Raw genomic sequence first — 19,908 nt, 5'->3', positions numbered from 1 at the left:
AAATGTTTCTATACCAGAAATTTATTAATGATTTTAGCTATGATTGCTATGAGAAGATGGCTTTCTGATATCTGATATACATAAGAATTTAAATGCTTAATTATATTATATTTTAATAAATACTGGAACATGTTAGACATATCCTGACTGAATGAAATATAGTGAGATGTGGTGGGATTTAGTGGTATAAAGTGAGACATAGTAAATGTCAAGGTTGTCAGAGAAATATAAACATGGAGGTTTTTACATGTTAGCTTCTAGTAGCTTCGAGTTTCAACGCCAGAAAAAAAAGTAAATCATGTAAGGGGAGATAATTTTTTTTTTTTTTTTTACTAAGTCCGCTGAAGGAATTTTGGTTTTAAAAACTATGACTTTTACAACATAAAAGAATGGACAGGCTTGTCATTGAAAGACATTCTATCCAAAGCAAAAGACAGGAATTGAGAAAAACGGTTAACAGATCTTGTGTGGTGTCCCAACGGTTCAAGGGGACATGAAGGATCGGTGAAGTTGAAATAGAAGACACCAGATTATATCAAGATACCAAAATGAGCTCCTTCAGTCCATAAATTTCAAACCTAATGGTAAACCTACATTTTTGAATGCGTTGTAGAAACTGAATTATATAATGTATTAATTCTTGATCTTAATTAATTTTTTCATTATATCTAATGGGCTCCATCATGGACATACGGTGGCAAGACCGCACTACAAACAGCGATGTCCTTGCGAACGCCGGTATGGACAGTATAGAGGGACAGGGTCCGACAGTTACGCAAGGCAGGGCACGTCTCCCGTACAGGAGATGAACGTATACCAAAGGCAGTCTTTTTGGGTGAGCTGAAAGGTCGACGTAACGCGGACACGCTTCAAAGACCAGCTTAGGCGTCAACTTGTCTTAGCTGACATAGAAGAGAGCACCTGGTTGCATGCGGCCTCAGAACGAGACAGCTGGAGGTCACTCACGAATGCCGCGGGATACACATTTGAGACAAAAGAAAATCCGCTGCCGAGGACAAACGCAGATGCAGACAATGGTTATGCTTGCCCTGGATGTGGGAAAAAATGTAGGTCACAGCTGGGGCTGCGCAGCCACGGAAAATACTGCATTCTTCACTAATCTTCGGACTCGAATACAAGCCTTATTATATCTACTGAAATTATAAAATGTCTATATTTAGTAAACAGGAAACGTGTGTCCTCGTGTCTATACCATTGGATATTGCGTCATCAGATGGTCAAATCTAATTTCCGAAAATGCCTGGTCATTTTTACCATCCGATTCCATTGTAACAGTAGACATAAAAGAATGTAGTGATTTTTTAACTGGGGTGATACTTTGAAAATAAATCGTTAATATCATTGTTTGTATAAATTTGTAAGTTTATGTATGTTTATTGGAATTAAATTTATCAAATCGGCCATGTGATTGGCTTACTTTAATTAGAAAGTGTTCAACTGTGTGTGTGTGTGTGTTTGTATAAAAAGATTTGGTGATGATAAAAAATTAAAATAAAAAGATTATGGCTTTCCTTATCTCAAGGCCATAAAATTGTAAGAACTAACATATTTGTTCAGATGCAAGCCTATCTCTGTAAAACATTGTTGTTGCTTTTTTTTCTTAAAATCACAGAAAAAAAAATTCCTACAAGGCTTTCTATTGGTCATGGCCACGGGTGCATTTAAGCCTTTCGCACCTTGGTTGTTACGCCCCAATATGATAAAATCTTTGCCATTTAGCCAAAACCTCCTCCCCACTGATAATCAACCTCCTTTCTTGTGCTATATTTTATTGTGACATCTTAGATCTCTGAAATACTTTAGATCTATATAACGCGATTTAATGATATGATAGTGAATTAAAAAGTAAAGTTCCCTTTTCAGACTCTTTTTCTGCTAACGAGGTTGTCATGTGGCCAGCACAACGACCAACCGCCTTTACTTTTCCCCAACTTATATCAGGTACCCATTAGAGCTGGGTAGACTCGAAGGGGCCCAAAGATCTCGAAATTAAAAATCCCAGTCTTCACCAAGATTCAAACCCGTAGATCTGTAGATATCTGTACATTTCTATTTCACAGCAGAAGAGAAATCGAAGTCAAATGTATTTTAAACCATATCTCTATTGTCACAGTTCTTCTTCAAAGATGAATCCAAAATCTGTTTTCCTGAGTTTTTTTTAAAGTACACAATTACCTCTGGAAGGGAAAAAAAACAGCAGGAAAAACAAAAAACTAGGCTAAGTCTGTTTTTAAAATACTCAGAGATTGAGCCGTGTGCAAAACATCGCATGACATTACCATTACGCGCAATAGTGAGACGAGCGCAAAGCGCGTGAGACCAAAGCACGAGAAAGCAACAGGTGGGTCGGGCTGCCATATTTATTTTTTTTACTTTCAACATTAATTAAATTTGAGCTTCTATGCCATTTCGTTTTTTAATTGAATGTCTATTTATAGGTGAGGTCTAAACTGAACTGTTTGTTTGGAAATGAATAATTAAATCAAACATTTCAGAACGCAAGTTAATTGATAAGAAAAAGAGATGCACGCAGTTTTGATAATCTGAACCAAGGAGTTGTGATTCAAACCCCCTCCCTCTCCCCCCCCCCCCCAACCCGCGAAATGACTGTTTTTAAATTAATTTGTTTATTTTAGGTGCGACTTAATGTTAAACCATCACTTGCCTCAGCGCAGCCAAGGGGGGTTTTGAGTTTAAGAAAGTACAGGGACAGGGACAGTGGGTTCTGACATATACATATGGGAGGAGGGGGAGAAGAAAAAAATCCCCCCCCCGAAAAAGTATCCTAGCTACGCCCATGCAATGTGGTCTTATATTCTAAAAATTGTGGTATTCCTGTAGATATGAATGCGGTCATTTGGAAAGAGGGAGAAATAGAAATATAGCAACCTTTTACAGGTTTTTTTTTTTGGTAGTTTAATAAAAATAAAAGCAGACGATAAACTGTAGACTTTACATTTTCTTTTACGAAATCGTAGCAGACGACAATGCTACTACGCAAAAGAATGAGTGAAATGTAATCAACAACTTTGTTTATATTAACTCTGGCCACTTTGGGGGGGGGGGGGGGGGGGGGGGGGGGAGGGGATGGATTGTCAAGTCTTGTGCTATGGAGTGTTTTGATATTTCTTAATCAACCTCTTTCTGATAACGAGGCTGGATCTGTAAAGTTTCTTTTCAGTCTTAAATACAAAATGGATTAAAATTGAAGTTTGTTTTGAAGGTAAAGTCCAACGAGAGGCTCAACATAGTGCGTGCTTCATAGTGGCAACATTAGAACCTCTCCCCCAATTCCTGTTTCTCCCCCCCCCCCCCACCTTGCCTCACCAGGGCCCCTTCCGTTAGAAGAAATTCCCCTCTCCTTCATTGTTCTCCAATATCAATACGACCTTCGTGACCTTCGTGACTCTCTTCCTGTTCCTGTCCAATCCTATTTTTAGAAGGTCAAGGCCGAAATTGAGGCAATTACCATAGCACTCCAGACAGTGGAAAATAAATTATATGAAGGAGTGCAACCACCATCAGATATTGTTGTCTTTACAGACTCCCAATCTACTCTGCAAGCACTCAACAGCAGCACCTCAAACAGCCCAAGAGAGTTGACAACACTCATTGTGATAATCCACCAGATGATATCAAAATTAAATATCAATATTACACTACAGTGGATCCCTGGACACATTGGCATCATGGGAAATGAAAAGGCAGATAAGCTATCAAAGGCAGGTTCATCTATGGAACAACCAGATAGACCTGTTAACTACCTCACCCTAAGGTCAATGTTAGTCAACAATCACAAAGAGGAGAGGCTCAACCAATGGGCATCAAGAAACACAGGCAGAGCCATGTACAGAGAAATGACTACGCCTAACAAACTGGACAGTATTAACTTCCTCCCCCGCAAAGAACAATCTACAATCTTCCAACTAAGAACAGGACACACACCACTATTAAATTACCACCTGAACAAAATAAACTCCACACAACTCCCCCTTTGCAGACACTGCGCCCACCTCTTTGAAACCGTAAACCATATCCTCTTTGAATGCCCCTCCCTAACCCACCTTAGGCAGACCCTACTTCCACTACAGCCCAACATAACCAACACCCTGTATGGCAGTGCTGAACAACTGAAGAAAACAGCACACTTTTTTTCCTTGGCACAGTCTGCAAAAGAGCTCACAGCTCAGCAGCAATAAAGCTGGCTAGAAGAAGAAGAAGAAGAAGGTCAAGGCTGGAGACAGTAGCAGAACAATCTACGTCTCTCTCTCTCACACACTCTCTCTCCCTCCCTCTCTCTCTCTCTTTTCCTCTCTCTCTCTCTCTCTCTCTCTCTCTCTTCTTTCTCGGTGTTCTCCTAAAGTCTTCTATTAATTTTCAATGCTGTAACATATATCATTCAGGGATTCTCACAACGAGCGCAAAGTAAAGTTCCCCTTTCAGACCATGCGGTTTATAGGATAGATAATGTTAAGTTCATCTGTTTGTTTGGCCAATGGTCAACTAGCAGGGTGTTATGTGGCCAGCACAACGACCAACCGCCTTATACTTTCCCCTAACTAAAGTCAGGTGCCCATTAGAGTTGGGTGGACTCGGGGGAACCCTAAAAATCCTGAAGCTCAAAATCTCAGACTTCACCCAGATTCCAATTCACGATCCCTGGTTTAGAAGCCAAGCGTTTAACCACTCAACCACCAAAAAAACTGGATTCTATACAGAACGTTTCTAATGGTACTCTAAGGAATCCACCCATTCATAAGAAGGCAAAAAAAAAACATAGCAGATAAAATTTACATCAACGCCTGTATTGAAAGTTCAGTACTATTACTTTTGTTTAATGATTTATGCGCCCTTGAATCAATAAGACTGCCTATGTTATATTCATTAATTTGATACTGGTGTAAATGTACACTTTGGTTTCTTATAGTTCTAATGCTTTTTTTTTTTGGTGTAATGCACAAATTGTAAGACAAATTTCCATAGGGACAATAAAGATTACTATTATTATTATAAGTTGCCAAATAATGCCAAATATGTGTTCTACGTTGATATTATTAAGTGGTCTGTGATTTCTATTAATGCTTACTCTAATATCTTGCCTGATGTAGATTTATCTCTAGACCAATATCGAACAATGACATGAGTAGTGAGTAAATAGTACATACTTCCACTACTTTAATTCTACTGAAGGGAAACCAGGTCCGATGTCGCTAAAGTCCACGTTAACAAACTACAACCTTGCTGTATGAAGTTTCAAGCATCTATTGTCCGTTGATTCGGTCTCCTAGCTAACCCGAGTGGTGTTTGTAATCTATCGTCGCGTAACTACAGAGATTCCCTATTATAGAACTTCTAGACGCCTGTCCATTGAGTCACTACTCATGACTAGATTGACACATGAATACGAGTTATATACGAATAGGATGTCGCTTTCTTCTCTTTTTAAGTAACGTCTGAAATTGATAAAATAAGATAAGATAAGATAAGACAAGTTAAGATAAGATAAGAGCTACGATTGCAATCTCTTTTTTTTTTCGAGCTTAAAGGTGACGGGCCCCCCCCCCCTCTTTCTACAACTGGAAAATATCTTATCTGAAACCTCCTTTGTGACGAGACAACTGTCATGAGACAGGACTGGCACTGACATTTCAGAATTTTTTTGGGGGCCAAAGGAGCAGCTCAGGTGTCTTACACTCGCTCGCAGAACATCTGGAAGCTACTGCTTTCCAAAAGAAATATATTTATTTCTGTAGAGTGTAGCCTACATCCTAAACGTGCACACAAAAAAACAAACACCTAAACCTTGAAAAAGAAAACCTAGCTTATCAGCACTTTCATTTGTACACATGATACACTAAAATGCTTGTTATTAATAGTTTATCCGTCATGTATGAAAATCTCTGCTACTTTAGAAAAAGATTGATTTGAAAGGGATGTAATCCATTTATTATTTTGTTTACTTTCATTATCTCCCTTGCAAATAAGGCACCTAAGACATTTAATTTTTTTTATGTAACTGTTAACACTATTATTTTATTTTTTTTCTAATATACTGAATTATATTAAAACTATTTATTTAGATCAGTGATTCTCAGAATGTGGTCCTCGGACATCCTAGGGGTACGCAAAAAGTTGACCATTGTACACAATTAAAATAATCTCTTCGCTAAAAGCTACTTTATCCGATCGGATAATTTGAATAATAATTAACTTGCCCCTCAAGATATATTTATCTAAGTATGCATACATATATGTGTCCATTCTAACACTGGAGCAGATTACTGAAATATCCACAATATGATAACTTATATTAAACAGAAAGAAATTTAATTAAAGTACCTCAACTTTGTGTGACCTTGATTGCCTTGTGGCACTTGCGTAGAGCATTGGCTTTTTATATCAAAGGTACAGAGTTCGAGTCGCTCTAACGGATTTTTCTTACGTAAAGTTATTTATATTTATTTTTAATTTTAATAAATAACTAAAAATTGCAATATATAGTTCTTACTTATTTTATCTTTTTTTTAAGACTATTTTTATCATTATCTGTCCCTTAAGCTAATCCTTCACTCTCCCCAATTAGAAACTATCCTTAGCAGAAATTAAGACAAAGGCGTTCATAAGGTTTGATGTCAATCATTTAGCTTTTCTTTGTCATTTTATTTCTTTTGTATCTTTATTATAGACGATTTTGACAGCGACTCGTGTCAAACAATATGATCGAACCAGCTTTGAATGCCTTGAATTTGAATGTCAAGTACATGTATATGTTAATGTATAAGGTAGCAGAACAGACATTTTTCGTAACAAGAGATATTCACCATTCCAAGTGTTATATTTTATTCATTTAGTTAAAATCCTCTAATAAATTATTTGTATAGCAAAATACGTTCGATACATTATTAAACTTTACACAATGCTATTGAGGACAGGTGTGATTGGATGCCCATCATATGGGATACAATTTATGGGCCAGATTGTATAGAAATGTCCGGGCCGATTTTGACACCCAATCCGCCCCTGGCTAAGAAAAGTTTCTCTTTATCATGTGGCCTTCTATGGCGTGGGGTCTGGGGCAATTGCCCCACTCGCCACCCGCTAAGGCCGCATCTGGCTCGTACAAGTCCAAGTGAGTCATAAATAAACAGAGAGTTTACAACAGCCAGATTCTGGTTCTTTATTTTTTTTAATCTAAATTCCTCCCAGTGGAGGGCCCTGGCCTGCTTGAGCACATCTCTCCATTCTGATCTATTCTGGGCTTTACGTCTCCATGCCCGACTTGAAGCTGTTGTAGATCTGCCTCTACGTCATCAAGCCACTGTACTCGTGGTCTGCCTTTGGGGCGCCTGCCTTTTGGTTTTTGCCGGTGAACAATCTTTGCTCCTCTGTCCTCTGGCATTCTTTCGAGGTGACCAGCCCCCAACGTAATCTGTTCCCTTTAATTATGGAGGAGTCTTCATATTGCTGGTATATTTCTTGGTTGGTGCAAATCTTACATGCGGTTTCCTCATGTATGGCACCATACATTTTTTTCTTATTTTTATCTAAACTTTGTGTCGCAACTATCTATTTATTAAATAGTAAAAATGTTCACAATCTAATAGCGCCGCTTTCATCAATAGGCGATGACGTCATTTGTGCTACTTTATTTTTGTGTACTAATTGCTCTCCACTCGCGCTTCGTCGTAAACTGTTCTTCTAGGTCGTTTGGTGCATTCACTATTTTGACCCCTGTTTAGGGTGAATTTTATCTCACACTGCGAAGTTATTTTAATATAGATTCGGTCGTATATTTAAACTATTTTGTAATTAGATTAGAGGATTAAAAGAATCTGTTATTTGTCTTTCTATAGAGTTTCAAGTTTTAGGTTTTCAAGTCTGAGGTTTTGAATTCCAAATCCCACATTCTAGATTTTCAAGTTTCTATATTCAGTCTTGATGTTACATTGTGACGTTGTGAGCTTTGGTGCTACTCTGAGCATTGAAATATTTATTCATCGTTGGTGAACATTCGTCTTGGCTAGAAGACATTTGTGATACCTTGAACAGTTTATTGAAGTGAATTGATCCTCTTACAGAATATGTCATTTCATTGTATACATCCCATTGGATTAAATGTATAGTTTAATTCTAAATCATCATACACATCGTTTATTAGTTTATGTACAAGTGGGTGTGTATGGTGTGTCTGTCAGGCTGAACCTTGGGACTGATATATTTATTAAGCAATAATAAATTATAAATTAATTGTGACACATACTCACATTACAAATTAATATTACTTTTAATACCTAGACAACTTGATAATTTATTAATCAGATCTTAAGTCCTACACTTAGATCAAACTGTATAATACGGGGATAGAAGATTATTCGTGTAAGTTGTACCTTGTGCTTTACCGGTATTTCACTATTTAATTATTGTAATTATTGTATCTTGTAAATTAATATGTTATCTTGAGGGAACTACCATCTTCTACAAATCGCCCCAGGTGGCGGAGAAGGGGGGAAAACTTAGATATAAAGGTTTCCTGTGAATATCAAATAAACAGCCGCGGTTCGCAGTCATGTAGGTTGAGGTGGGGGGTATTCCAGTGGTTAGGATATTTACTTAAAACATCTAAAAAAAAAATCCAGGGAAATGATTGCAAAAAGCGAGTGTAGGGCGCTTAAACTCAAAATCCGGGTAGATGAAACTCGTTACAAGGGGATGGTAATTCATCTAGGAGAGACAACTCCAAAATAACACAACTGCTGCCTTGCAGATGATCTTGGCCGATCAAAGGCTATGGGAGCATACCCAGAAAGAAAAGCAGTCTGAAGCCGGAGTCAATGAGCCTCCTGGCGCATAACACCACATTGAGACACAACTTCATCTATGTTAAACTTCATTGAGAACAAAGAAAAAGAAATATGTTATTGTTTTATTGGCAGTATTCTTGGTGGTAACGGAGTCTACAATTTAAGTTTGTTTAAGTTATTAACTATTATAAATTGAAACTTTGTGCTATGAAGTCTTTTCAATCAGACTCGTGTTACACTGCATCAGTGATTCCCAAACTCTGTTCCGAGGAACTGTGGTGTTTCGCGAGACCTGAATAGGTGTTCTGCTAACTGCTGGAATAATTAACTAGTAGGTCACCCATTGAATTAATCTCTCTAAACCAGTGGTTCCCAAACCTTTTTCCTCAACGGAAAACATCGCACATTCTGAGTATTTAGCGGAACACTTGGCCGACCCCCCACGCCGATTTAATGGTCATTTCTACAATACCTCTATTTAAGTAAGAACTTCATGGATCCAGGAACTTGGACAGCTGATCTCAAAAACGGCTCTAAAGATATTCCTAGAAATTTAACTGTTGTTGTATATTGTTGAGAAAAACATATCTAGCTCATTGGCCACACGGGGAAAACTCTAGTTTGACCGTTATAGTTTTTCAAAGTAATAAATAAATAAATTTAAATTTGGCTGCTGCTATAGACATAGATCTGGATCCAAAATCGTTGTGGAAAGGACTGTCACTTTCGGGCATTTCTAAATGTAAGGCTTTATTGATTCAGCAGTTTAATAAACTAATGTTCAGGAACATTTTGCGTATCGTCTTCTAATTCTTGATTTAAAGATCTAATATCATTGGAATCATTCAATTAGAAAAGACACATAGCGTAGTCAGCTGTAGTGTACCGATGACTGTCTTGTTTATTAATGTTACCATAAGTTTATTAAAATGTTATCTAAACTTGGCTTATATTTTTACGTAAAACCAATACAGATTGTATCTAGATTGTAGATTTAGAAGTAGATCTAAATTAAGACCTAGACTAGATCTTAAAAGTTCTAATGTCTAGTTCTAGTTTAAGATTAAGCAGTCTATATAATGAAAGTACCAATAAATAATGGAACAATTTGGCATTACCCACAGGCCCAATGGGTAGCAGCGTTCGTACAAGCAGCTGACGGTGTCATAATCATGGGTTCGATACCCGAATTGAGTCAAACATTTTTTTTTTTAAATTATCCTTTTCATATTTTGTTGAACAATGGTAACTGTGGAGGAGGTATTGTCTTTATTATTATTATTATTTATTTTTCAATGTTTTTCTTGTTATAGGTAAGGGAAGCTAATGATATGAGAAATGATGTGTAAAAATAAGTTGGGTTGTGCCCCCTTGTACTTATTGAGATCCTATGGACTATCTGCATTGGAATAAATTGGCAAAATAATAATAAAGCTGTTGCATTGTTGTTAAACATTAAAGGGACGTGGTGGTTAAGTAGTAAGGCGCCTGGCTTCCAAACTAAGTGACGTCTTCTTCAAATCTCGGTGAAGACAAGGATTTTAAATTATTGATGCCCCTGGTCTACCCAATTCTAATGAATACCTGACATTTGTAAGGGAGGGGAAATGTAGTGTGTATTTTAGTAACCTACAGGAATGTTACCACGTGACAGAGCTATATATTGATATTAGTGATTATTTAAAAGTATGTACTGTCGGTATCTACTTTAAGTGTGGTCCTATGTGAATTATATGATGTGAGACTTTCAAATACAAATATAACGACAAATAAATTAAACCCAATACAAGTCTTTAACGGTGTTTTAAGTAAAGAAAAAAAAACAACATATTTTTATTTTTTTACCTTTGATTATTTATAATCAGGATTATGATTATGCCCCATTTCTTTAAACAATCATTTGCTATATTTAGACACGCCGATTACAGAAGTAAAACTATGCTAAGAAACGAGACAAAATCTTAACATTTTATATCCAATCATTGTTACATTAACTTTTCTAAAGCACTCCAAAACCGACGTATGATTCATTGGAACCAAAGTGGACAAGACGACAAGACTGCTTGGACCATCTAGGCTTCGAAGGAAATGCAAAACATTGACAAATTTAGCTTTTTTTAACGGTTGATGTTTCGCATTTAAATTTCACATGAAATAAATCAAAGAAAGCGGCCTTGAACTTTGAACTCATTTTGAGGAAGATGAACAGACCAACAGAGGCATTGAAAAAGTCCAAAAACGAAACGAAACACATTACAGTCATAATAAGGTTGTGATACAATCTCAAGGGGTAGTACTCTGGTACAAGAATCATGGCAAACACGTGGATGAATCGCGGGCCTTGATTGGCAATGAACACCCCGATGACCACCAAAAGCATCTTGACCACTTGCTTTTCTCTCGGAGTCATAGGGTTATCCTCTTTTAATGCTTGACCACTGGTCAAGCTTGGGTTGGATTGGTCAGTCTTGATTCTTTGTGAAGAGACGAATGTGAGGTTGGAGCCGTAGGTTTTAAACTTCGGCGCTTTCATGAGGTGATAAGCGATGATAAGTGTGGAGCTTATCATGGCGACTAGGCTGAGGAAAGGGTAGATGAAGTGGAACCAGGTGTAGGCTTTGAAGAAGATCTGCCCGTGGGTCTTGTAGAAGGTGTTGTAGGTGTAGACGGCTATGTACGCTGCAAAGTCTGCACTGTAGACCCAGTGGATGTCGAAGATGAGCAGGATGCAGAAGTAAGAGAAGAACACCACGACGGAGAGGGCCAAGGTCAGGGCGAAGGTCAACTTCGGGGTCAAGAGCCACTTCACCTTGAAGGGTAGACTCACGCACAGGCAGCGCTCAATCGCCACGTACCCTGCGATGACGGCGGAGACGTTGCCGGAAATGACGTGGATGTAGGTCAGCTTCGTGAAGGTGATGTTCTCCCAGGACTTGCCCATGGCCCGGTCCACCAGGGACACCGGGCCGAACAGCCTGTGCATCATGCCGCAGAAGACCTTGACCAGGTCCCACAGGGAGATGGCTGTCATGGTGATGCTGACCGTGTCCTTGAACCCGAGCCTGCAGAAGACGGCCACGCAGATGGAATTCGTGACCACCCCGGTGACGCAGACCAGCAGGTTGATCCACACGTCGATGACCGTCGTGAGAAGGTCAAGGACGTTGTTGGGTACGAACATGGCATCAGGTCGAGTTGCCGGACTTTGAGAGGGCATAAACGGCAAGGACACGTCAGTTGCATTTTCTGATTCGAACATTGTGGACAACTAAAATTTTAGTCCGATTCCATTAAAGGTTTATATTAAAAAAGCATTCGGTCAAGGTCACTCTCTTAAAAACATATTGATTCACCTTGAACCATGACCTGGACTTTTCACCTTTTGAAAGTCATGATGACTAACTGGTGTTTGTTTGTAATGGAAGTCCGTTCCAGGTGAAGTTTGGCAATTACGTCTGTTCTCGAGAATCGGCAAGTCTGAAGTCTAAGCCTTTGGAAACATTTTAAAACGTTGAAATACAAAGTGATTGATTCTTCTTCGTTTTCTATAAATCCTTCGAATAATGTATGATACAGATCTGTGCCAATCTCAATAATATGACATTTTCTTCTTTCTTTTTTTGTAACAGCAGTGTACACTTTATCAAATAAGAAATATTAGGATATAATTACTTTTATGTGTTGTTTTAATGATTAAAGTCAGGTTTTATCTCATACGAATTCTTAGCTATTCTGCTAAAGATCTGTTGATTCCATATGGTAAAGTGAACATTGTCAATACTATCCTAAAATTTTTTTACAGCTCATAAAAATGTGTACAAATATTTTTGACGCTAGATCATATTTGTAAAATATGTATTTTAACTCTTTCTCTCCATAATTATTTAACACATTCTTATGGAATCAACGTTTGTATCGTCGGTTAGGAGAGAAAGAGTTAACGGAGTTAAGGTTCTTCGCTTCTTTGGCCTAGACTTTATAACTTGTTTGAAAATTGCACATTTAAATGCATTTAAAAACTTCAACCAGAAATATGTCCATTCTACAAGTAACTTTGTTGTTCTAAACACACCTATTTTCTTTAAAGTATTCAATCACCTCAGTACAATGCTTCAACTTCAAGATTTAAATTTAAATGTTCATCTTGTTAGAATGACACGCTGAATTTAATATAATTTCTAAGCATCGTATTTTTTTGACTCATAAAAAATAGCTTTAGTTAACATTTCTGACATTTGTAAACTTTTATCTTCGAGCTGTGAGTTCTCAGTTATCTATCTCCTTGTCTAATCTTAAAGTGTTGAACTCATAATCATGCTTTGGAAGTCTGAATCTAAACTCTAAAGTACGCTTTAGAACTGTCAGGCTAGCAAATAATTTAATATTCTGTCATTGTCTTTATGATTTGTGTTGAACTTTATTTAAAAAAAAAAGCATTTGATATATTCCACAGTGTCTCGTAATTTAAAATTTTGCGTTGTGTGAGATGAACATAACCTTCTGATACAGAAAGCTTTAAAACTCTTTTTAAAGTTATATATACAATCATGCGACTATTTTTACGACATTCTAAAGTCTAAATAAATCAGTGCAGCATTGAATATATTTATATAAGATATCGCTTAATATATTTAATTCTTTGATCGGCTAGTGCAAACAAACTCTATCCTCCTATTAGCTCGATAATTCAAGCTACATTATCGGCCTATATCCACAGCCTACATGAAATAAATTTCGTCTCGTTAGTGACTACCAGGTCTACTTACAAGTAGGTCAACAACTTTTCTATAGTAATGCAATTATTAAAACGTCGAAAAACTGAATGAACTTGTGTTTCACACCCCTCATGAAGTTTATTTAATTTTTTTTTTATTTTTTGCACGTATGCTACAAAAGAAAGGACAGTAGTCTCCCTTTGTAAGACAAATATAATTATAGTAATTATAGGTTTACTCAGCACTGTCTAACCGTATCAAATTTAAAAATTTGTTCTTATTGATTCTCTAATTTAAAAAAAAAATTAATAAAATATAATTACAGGTAATTTTACTATCAATGCATTCAAAATTACTTATTTAAATAAGAGAGATTTTAATTGCTTTGAGTTTCATTCTTATTTAACGAATGTGTCACTGCTTATGTTCAGTAATCAGATTTTCTCTAGCTATGAGTGAAATTATCTAGTACATTTGTGTCACATGATTAGAATTCAGTGTCGATATATATATATATATATCTCAGAAACGACGATATTCTGAAGTAACACTTTAATTAAAACACAGTAGATAATCAGTGCCAGATCAATGTAGCGGAGGTACTGCGAAGACGTTTTGTAGAGCCCATGACAATGAAAAGTATTTTTACACAAATGTATATTTTAAACTTTTTTTTTTCTTTTTAAGTTGAAAGATACCTTTTCGAGCAGTGGCATACCTAGGGATTCTGGGGGTCCCTGTAGGAATGACCTCTTTAGGGACCCTTGCATTTTGACAGTCGACATTATGACATGAGATAATGTACTTAATAAGTATACAAGTTTAATGTGTGGAAAACATGCTTAATATTTAATGTAAACAAAATTTTGGACACTCATTTGGGGGACCCCTCATGTGGTGGCCCGGGGGGGGGGAGTTTAAATTTGGACACCCCCCAACACACACACACCCTAGCTACGCCACTGGCATTGAGGATGAGGCCCTGGGTGGTTACATTGCACGCACTGACGTACATCCGGCGTAGATCATTGTAAACTTTTGTATGTGACGTCCTAAACAAAACAAAACAAAAAAAGTTGCCCCATTCGAATCTTTGTATGTAATTAAAACTTTTAAGTTCTTTGATATTACATCGAATTCGATAGAGCGATCAATTTTATGCACAAACGAAAAAACAACAATAAAAGCAAGCATTAATTGTTACACGGGAAGTTCCACTATATGCAAATTCAGCAATCTCACGATGTAAGAATAAGATTTGAAATACATAACGCTTGGCTGGACCGAGGCCATTTCTTATAGTAGGCCTCAACACTGACCTGCGACGTAGCAACCTGTGTGCAGTTGAAACCAATAGCTAGTTGCTACATCGTACAGACCTTTGACGTGGCAACGAGATGTTGGTCTAAACTGCCCACAGTCTGCGAAGTTGCAGGTCAGTGTTGACGCCTTCTATAAACAATTGGTCTTGGCTTGCCGTGGATAATAGTCCCATAGTGCGACTGGGGTGTCTGCAGCCACGTCCTAAATTAGCAGTATGTCATCATTATTTCCAATCATGTTTTGAGTTATTGATAGATGTAGTTTCAGAAATAGGCCAGCATGTAGAGATGTCAATTAGTTCTAGATATTTTTTTTCTGCTTGTCATCTAGCCATAGACATCATAGATATATGTTAGTATATCCTTTAGCCATATATTTTAGATCTCTCGGGATGTCATTTAACTATAAACGTATTTTTTCTCAGGATGTCATTTAGCCGTAGATTTTAGTTATAGGTTAAGATGTTGTTTAGTTATACATTTTAGTTATGTCAGGATGTCATTAAGCCTTATATTTTAGTTATAGGTTGAGATATTGTTTATTTATACATTTTAGTTTTGTCAGGATGTCATTTAGCCTTATATTTTAGTTATAGGTTGAGATATTGTTTAGTTATACATTTTAGTTTTGTCAGGATGTCATTAAGGCGTAGATTTTAGTAATATATAAGGATATCATTTACTCATAGATTTTGTTTTTGTTTGGATGACATATAACCAAAGATTTCATTTATATGTTGGAGTATTATTTTGCCATAGAGTTTAGTTCTCATTAGATGTCATTTGCCTGTAGATTTTATTTGTGTCATTGTCATTTAGCCATAGATGTTAGTGATATGTCAGGGGGTTATTTTTAAACAATCGGATTAACTTTTTATAACGTTTTATTTTTGCTTTGAATTACAGAGGACTTGTGATTCGTCTGAATACAATATGCACAATTTTAAAACCAAATCAGAAACCTACAAATTTGGCCCGATGATAAACTTGAAATGTCGAAACATACATTACAGAAGTCTCATCCTCTTCAAACATCTAGTGCTTGTTGTAAACGCAGGGAAATAAAACTTGTACCAAAGTTAGTTGCAAAAATGGTTTTTGCAATTTTAAATCGGAATTTCACTTTTGGCAAACTTATCCATAACAATGTTAATTTAAATCTTCTTTGTGCAATGAATAATATTTATTGCTATTAAGTTCAGTCACGGCTACACCATGTTAAGGAAAAGGAAATAAATGCAAAATTTTTTATAGTGACCTTACGCCTAACTTACAAGGTCATCAGGCAGACGAGACTAGTTACTACACTTGCACTGTACTTTCCAGCAACACTTCTGACACCAAAGTTGTGCATCTACCTAACTGTGACATGTTCAAAAAGAGATGCGCTTGTGGTGACATTGTGTATGGCAAGTCGATATTGTGGTGGCTTATTAAACAAAAGGAAAAGAATTGATTTTCGTATTAAGGTTTGAAAATAAAGAAAGAAGGAAAAAAGAGAAATAATTTTATTTGAGATTTTAAGTTTTTAAATTACTGCGGATGAATCTTTTTCTGGCAAACAGAGATACTCAATATATCAGTGTTCTCAACTCCTGACCATTGAGAGAAATCATTTCCATTGGGTTTCGGGGATGTTTGGAAAGTTCCATCCTAAAACTGACTTGACTTAGAAAGTTTCAGACGTCCCAGCAGAAGTGAAGTCTATTACGTCATAGTCCAACCCACCGGAAGGACGTCTCGGAAAAACAAAGGAGGGTATTTGAACATAGCACCATCGTGAGGGCAGTTCAAAGCGCAAACCATCCAGACTTCATCCACAGTCTCAAAGGAGATGGAAACGTTGTTACTTATGGTATCACCTTGAGTCTTTTGAGTCTAGATCTTTAATGAACTACTTCAGTGGTCTTGGAAATGTTTTTTTTAACTGAAACAAGATTCTGTGTGATCATAACACCGTTTCGATTTCGGATCAATAAGCAGTCTTAGTCTTAGTCCTAGTCTTTTAGTCTTAGTCTTAGTCTTACTCTTAGTTGTAGTCTTAGTCTTAGTCTTAATCTTAATCTTAGTCTTATTCTTAGTCTTAGTCTTAGTCTTAGTCCTAGTCTTTTAGTCTTAGTCTTAGTCTTAGTCTTACTCTTAGTTGTAGTCTTAGTCTTAGTCTTAATCTTAATCTTAGTCTTATTCTTAGTCTTAGTCTTAGTCTTAGTCCTAGTCTTTTAGTCTTAGTCTTAGTCTTAGTCTTACTCTTAGTTGTAGTCTTAGTCTTAGTCTTAATCTTAATCTTAGTCTTATTCTTAGTCTTAGTCTTAGTCTTAGTCTTAGTCTTAGTCATAGTCTTAGTCTTACTCTTAGTTGTAGTCTTAGTCTTAGTCTTATCTTAATCTTAATCTTAGTCTTAGTCTTAGTCTTAATCTTAATCTTAGTCTTATTCTTAGTCTTAGTCTTAGTCATAGTCTTAGTTTTAGTCCTAGTCTTATTCTTAATCTTAGTCCTAGTTTTAATCTTAGTCTTAGTTTAAGTCTTAGTCTTAGTCTTAATCTTAGTCTTAGTCTTAGTTTTAGCCTTAGTCTTAGTCGTAGTCTTAGTCTTAGTCTTAGTTTTAGCCTTAGTCTTAGTCTTAGTATTAGTTTTAGCCTTAGTCTTAGTCTTAGTTTAAGTCTTAGTCTTAGTCGTAATCTTAGTCTTAGTCTTAGTTTTAGTCCTAGTTTTAATCTTAGTCTTAGTCTTTGTCTTTGTTTTAGTCTTAGCTTCAATTTCCACTTTACCAGTGTTTGCGATTTTTCAAAAGCTTATCACAACTCACTCTGTTCGTCTGGCCAAAAGTTTGTACACGTTATTTCTCTGACACCCAATCTCGGATCAAGCTGAAATTTAGCACAATTATTTCTTTTACCTGACAACACATGAATCAATTTTAAAAATTAACAAATTGAGACATACTATTGGTAACAAATTATTTTGTTTGGTATCTCAAATAAGGGAAAGAATTTGTACTTGACTGAAGTGGTGGTAAAAGCTGAGTTAGTCCCCTTTATAGGTCGTCGTCTGAGTCGAAGTGAATACAACATGAAAAGTAGGACGAGACAATAGAAACCATAGATACGGTCTTCCATGTTCATAGGCTCACGACTAGAAGAGTGGTTACCGTGGTAACATCGAAAGCCTGCAAGAGCTTAAGCCATGAGTTCGAATTCAATTATAGGAGGTCGTTTAGCCCTTTTTTTTGTTTTTTTTTTACATTTTTATAAATGCTAGATATAGATATATTTGCCATCACCTGCTGGTATGGTAATGCTTCACTAGCACAAAGACTTAGGCTAAATAGACTACTTAAAAAAAGCATCGTATATCACTCGAACACAGCTACCATCTCTTGAAGAGCTTTTCCATGAAAGATGCCTTTCCAAAACGCTCACGATTCTTAAAGACAACCTGCACCCATTAAACCACTGTTACATAAGATCTGAACGAAGTGGTCGTCTCCTTTCCATTAGAACTAAAACAGAAAGATTTTTAAAAACTCCTTCATCCCACTATCGGTCAGAGTGTTACAACATCGGCTGTCGTCATCGAGAAGTTCATAGAAGTCTAAGTCATAAAGCGCTGGTTGTGAGTGTGTGTTTCGTGTGTGAGTGTTGTTCGTATTTGCATCTATACTGTTATTGTTACAATAGTTACGCTGAGGTTGTCAATTGTAGTCAAACTAAATTTCCATTTGATTGAATCAATAAAAACTATCTTATCTTATCTTATCTTATCTTATCTTATATTACAAATTTGGTTACACGACTGATTCCAACTATTTGATACAAGTACGCTTAATAATATTTTTTTAAAAGTATTTTTTTATGTTTTCCTTGCTGGGGCGGACTGGGTGTCAATATCGGCCCTGGCATTTCTGTACAACAAGGCCCATAAAATTGTATATCATATGTTGGGCATATAATTGTAACCAACTGACCTCAAAATCATTATGTTAGGTTTAATAATGTATCGATAACTGTACGCTCTTGTATCTTTTAAAAGAAAAACATAGGCCTTCTGTTGCTTTTTAGTCGCTCAGTGTTTGGGCCCTAAGGATATTGAACATACAGTGTCATAGTTGCATTCATGTGGTACTTAAGGTGGCCCATCAGTCATTTGTCTGATTGCCCATATAGACAGTCCGCCCCTGTCTTCTTGTTCTTCTTGGATTTAGTCTTAAATGTTTTTTGTTTTTGTTTTTTTGTTTTTTTTTAAAAGGAAACCTCAGAATTTGCGCTATTCAGTTTTAGCTTTATCATCATAGGAATCCTTGGGCCTTATGCCTCTTTTCTTTGCCTCTTTTTTGGGCTTTATGTGCCTCTTTTATGGGCCATCTTGCCTCTTTTGTGGGCTTGGTTTTTTTTTGTTTTTTTTTTTGTATGTTTTTATTTGTAAGTTATCATAATTCACAAGTATTAAATCATAAACAATTGAAAAGTGATTAACCTAAAAATATAATAATAGTAATAGAAATATTATTTAATATCAAAGACATATCTACCTAACCAATGAACCCCCTAAAGACAGAACAATCAACACAATATCAGATATCCAAGACTCCCAACACCTATTTCTGGAAAACCACCTGAGCATTGTACAGGTATATGAAAATCAAACTAGATAATTCTCTACCCAAAAGTCCATTATTGTTCTAAATGTCGATTCTAAGTGATTAGGATCAAGCACCTTATTATTATGTAGACATTTGAGCCAGCTAGCCCAAACAAGATTTCTCTATTCGGAAACAATAATCAAGTTAAAGTTATTTATCATTTTATTTTTTAGTTTTGGCAGCTTGTTTAAAATAATAGACAAGTTAACATTTACATAATTGCCACAGTTTGCTTCCAATAAGTCTCTTACAGTACTTCTAACTTGAAGGAATAATGGACATTCCAAATACATATGTTGCTCATTATCAGCATTTTCAAGATGGCATAATATACATTCACGGTCATTTGCCCGTCTTCTAACCATAGGGGTCATCCCAAAGATAAGTCTATAACTTATCTCTCTAGCTTT

The 19,908-nt window shown here is 36.4% G+C and overlaps 1 protein-coding gene across 1 annotated transcript; it reads right to left on the bottom strand.

The window, feature by feature from the left end:
- Positions 1–10,929: 10,929 nt before the first annotated feature.
- On the bottom strand, positions 10,930–12,081 carry LOC106065141 (uncharacterized). Its single transcript, XM_013223898.2, has one exon. The coding sequence runs from the start codon at positions 12,079–12,081 to the stop codon at positions 10,930–10,932; it is 1,152 nt and encodes a 383-aa protein (XP_013079352.2).
- Between the last annotated feature and the right edge of the window lie 7,827 nt (positions 12,082–19,908).

Source organism: Biomphalaria glabrata, chromosome 14 (assembly GCF_947242115.1).
Source record: "Biomphalaria glabrata chromosome 14, xgBioGlab47.1, whole genome shotgun sequence".
Lineage (NCBI taxonomy): Eukaryota > Metazoa > Mollusca > Gastropoda > Planorbidae > Biomphalaria > Biomphalaria glabrata.
The sequence above is the reverse complement of the archived record's forward strand: the minus strand, read 5'-3'. Positions and strand labels throughout refer to the sequence as shown.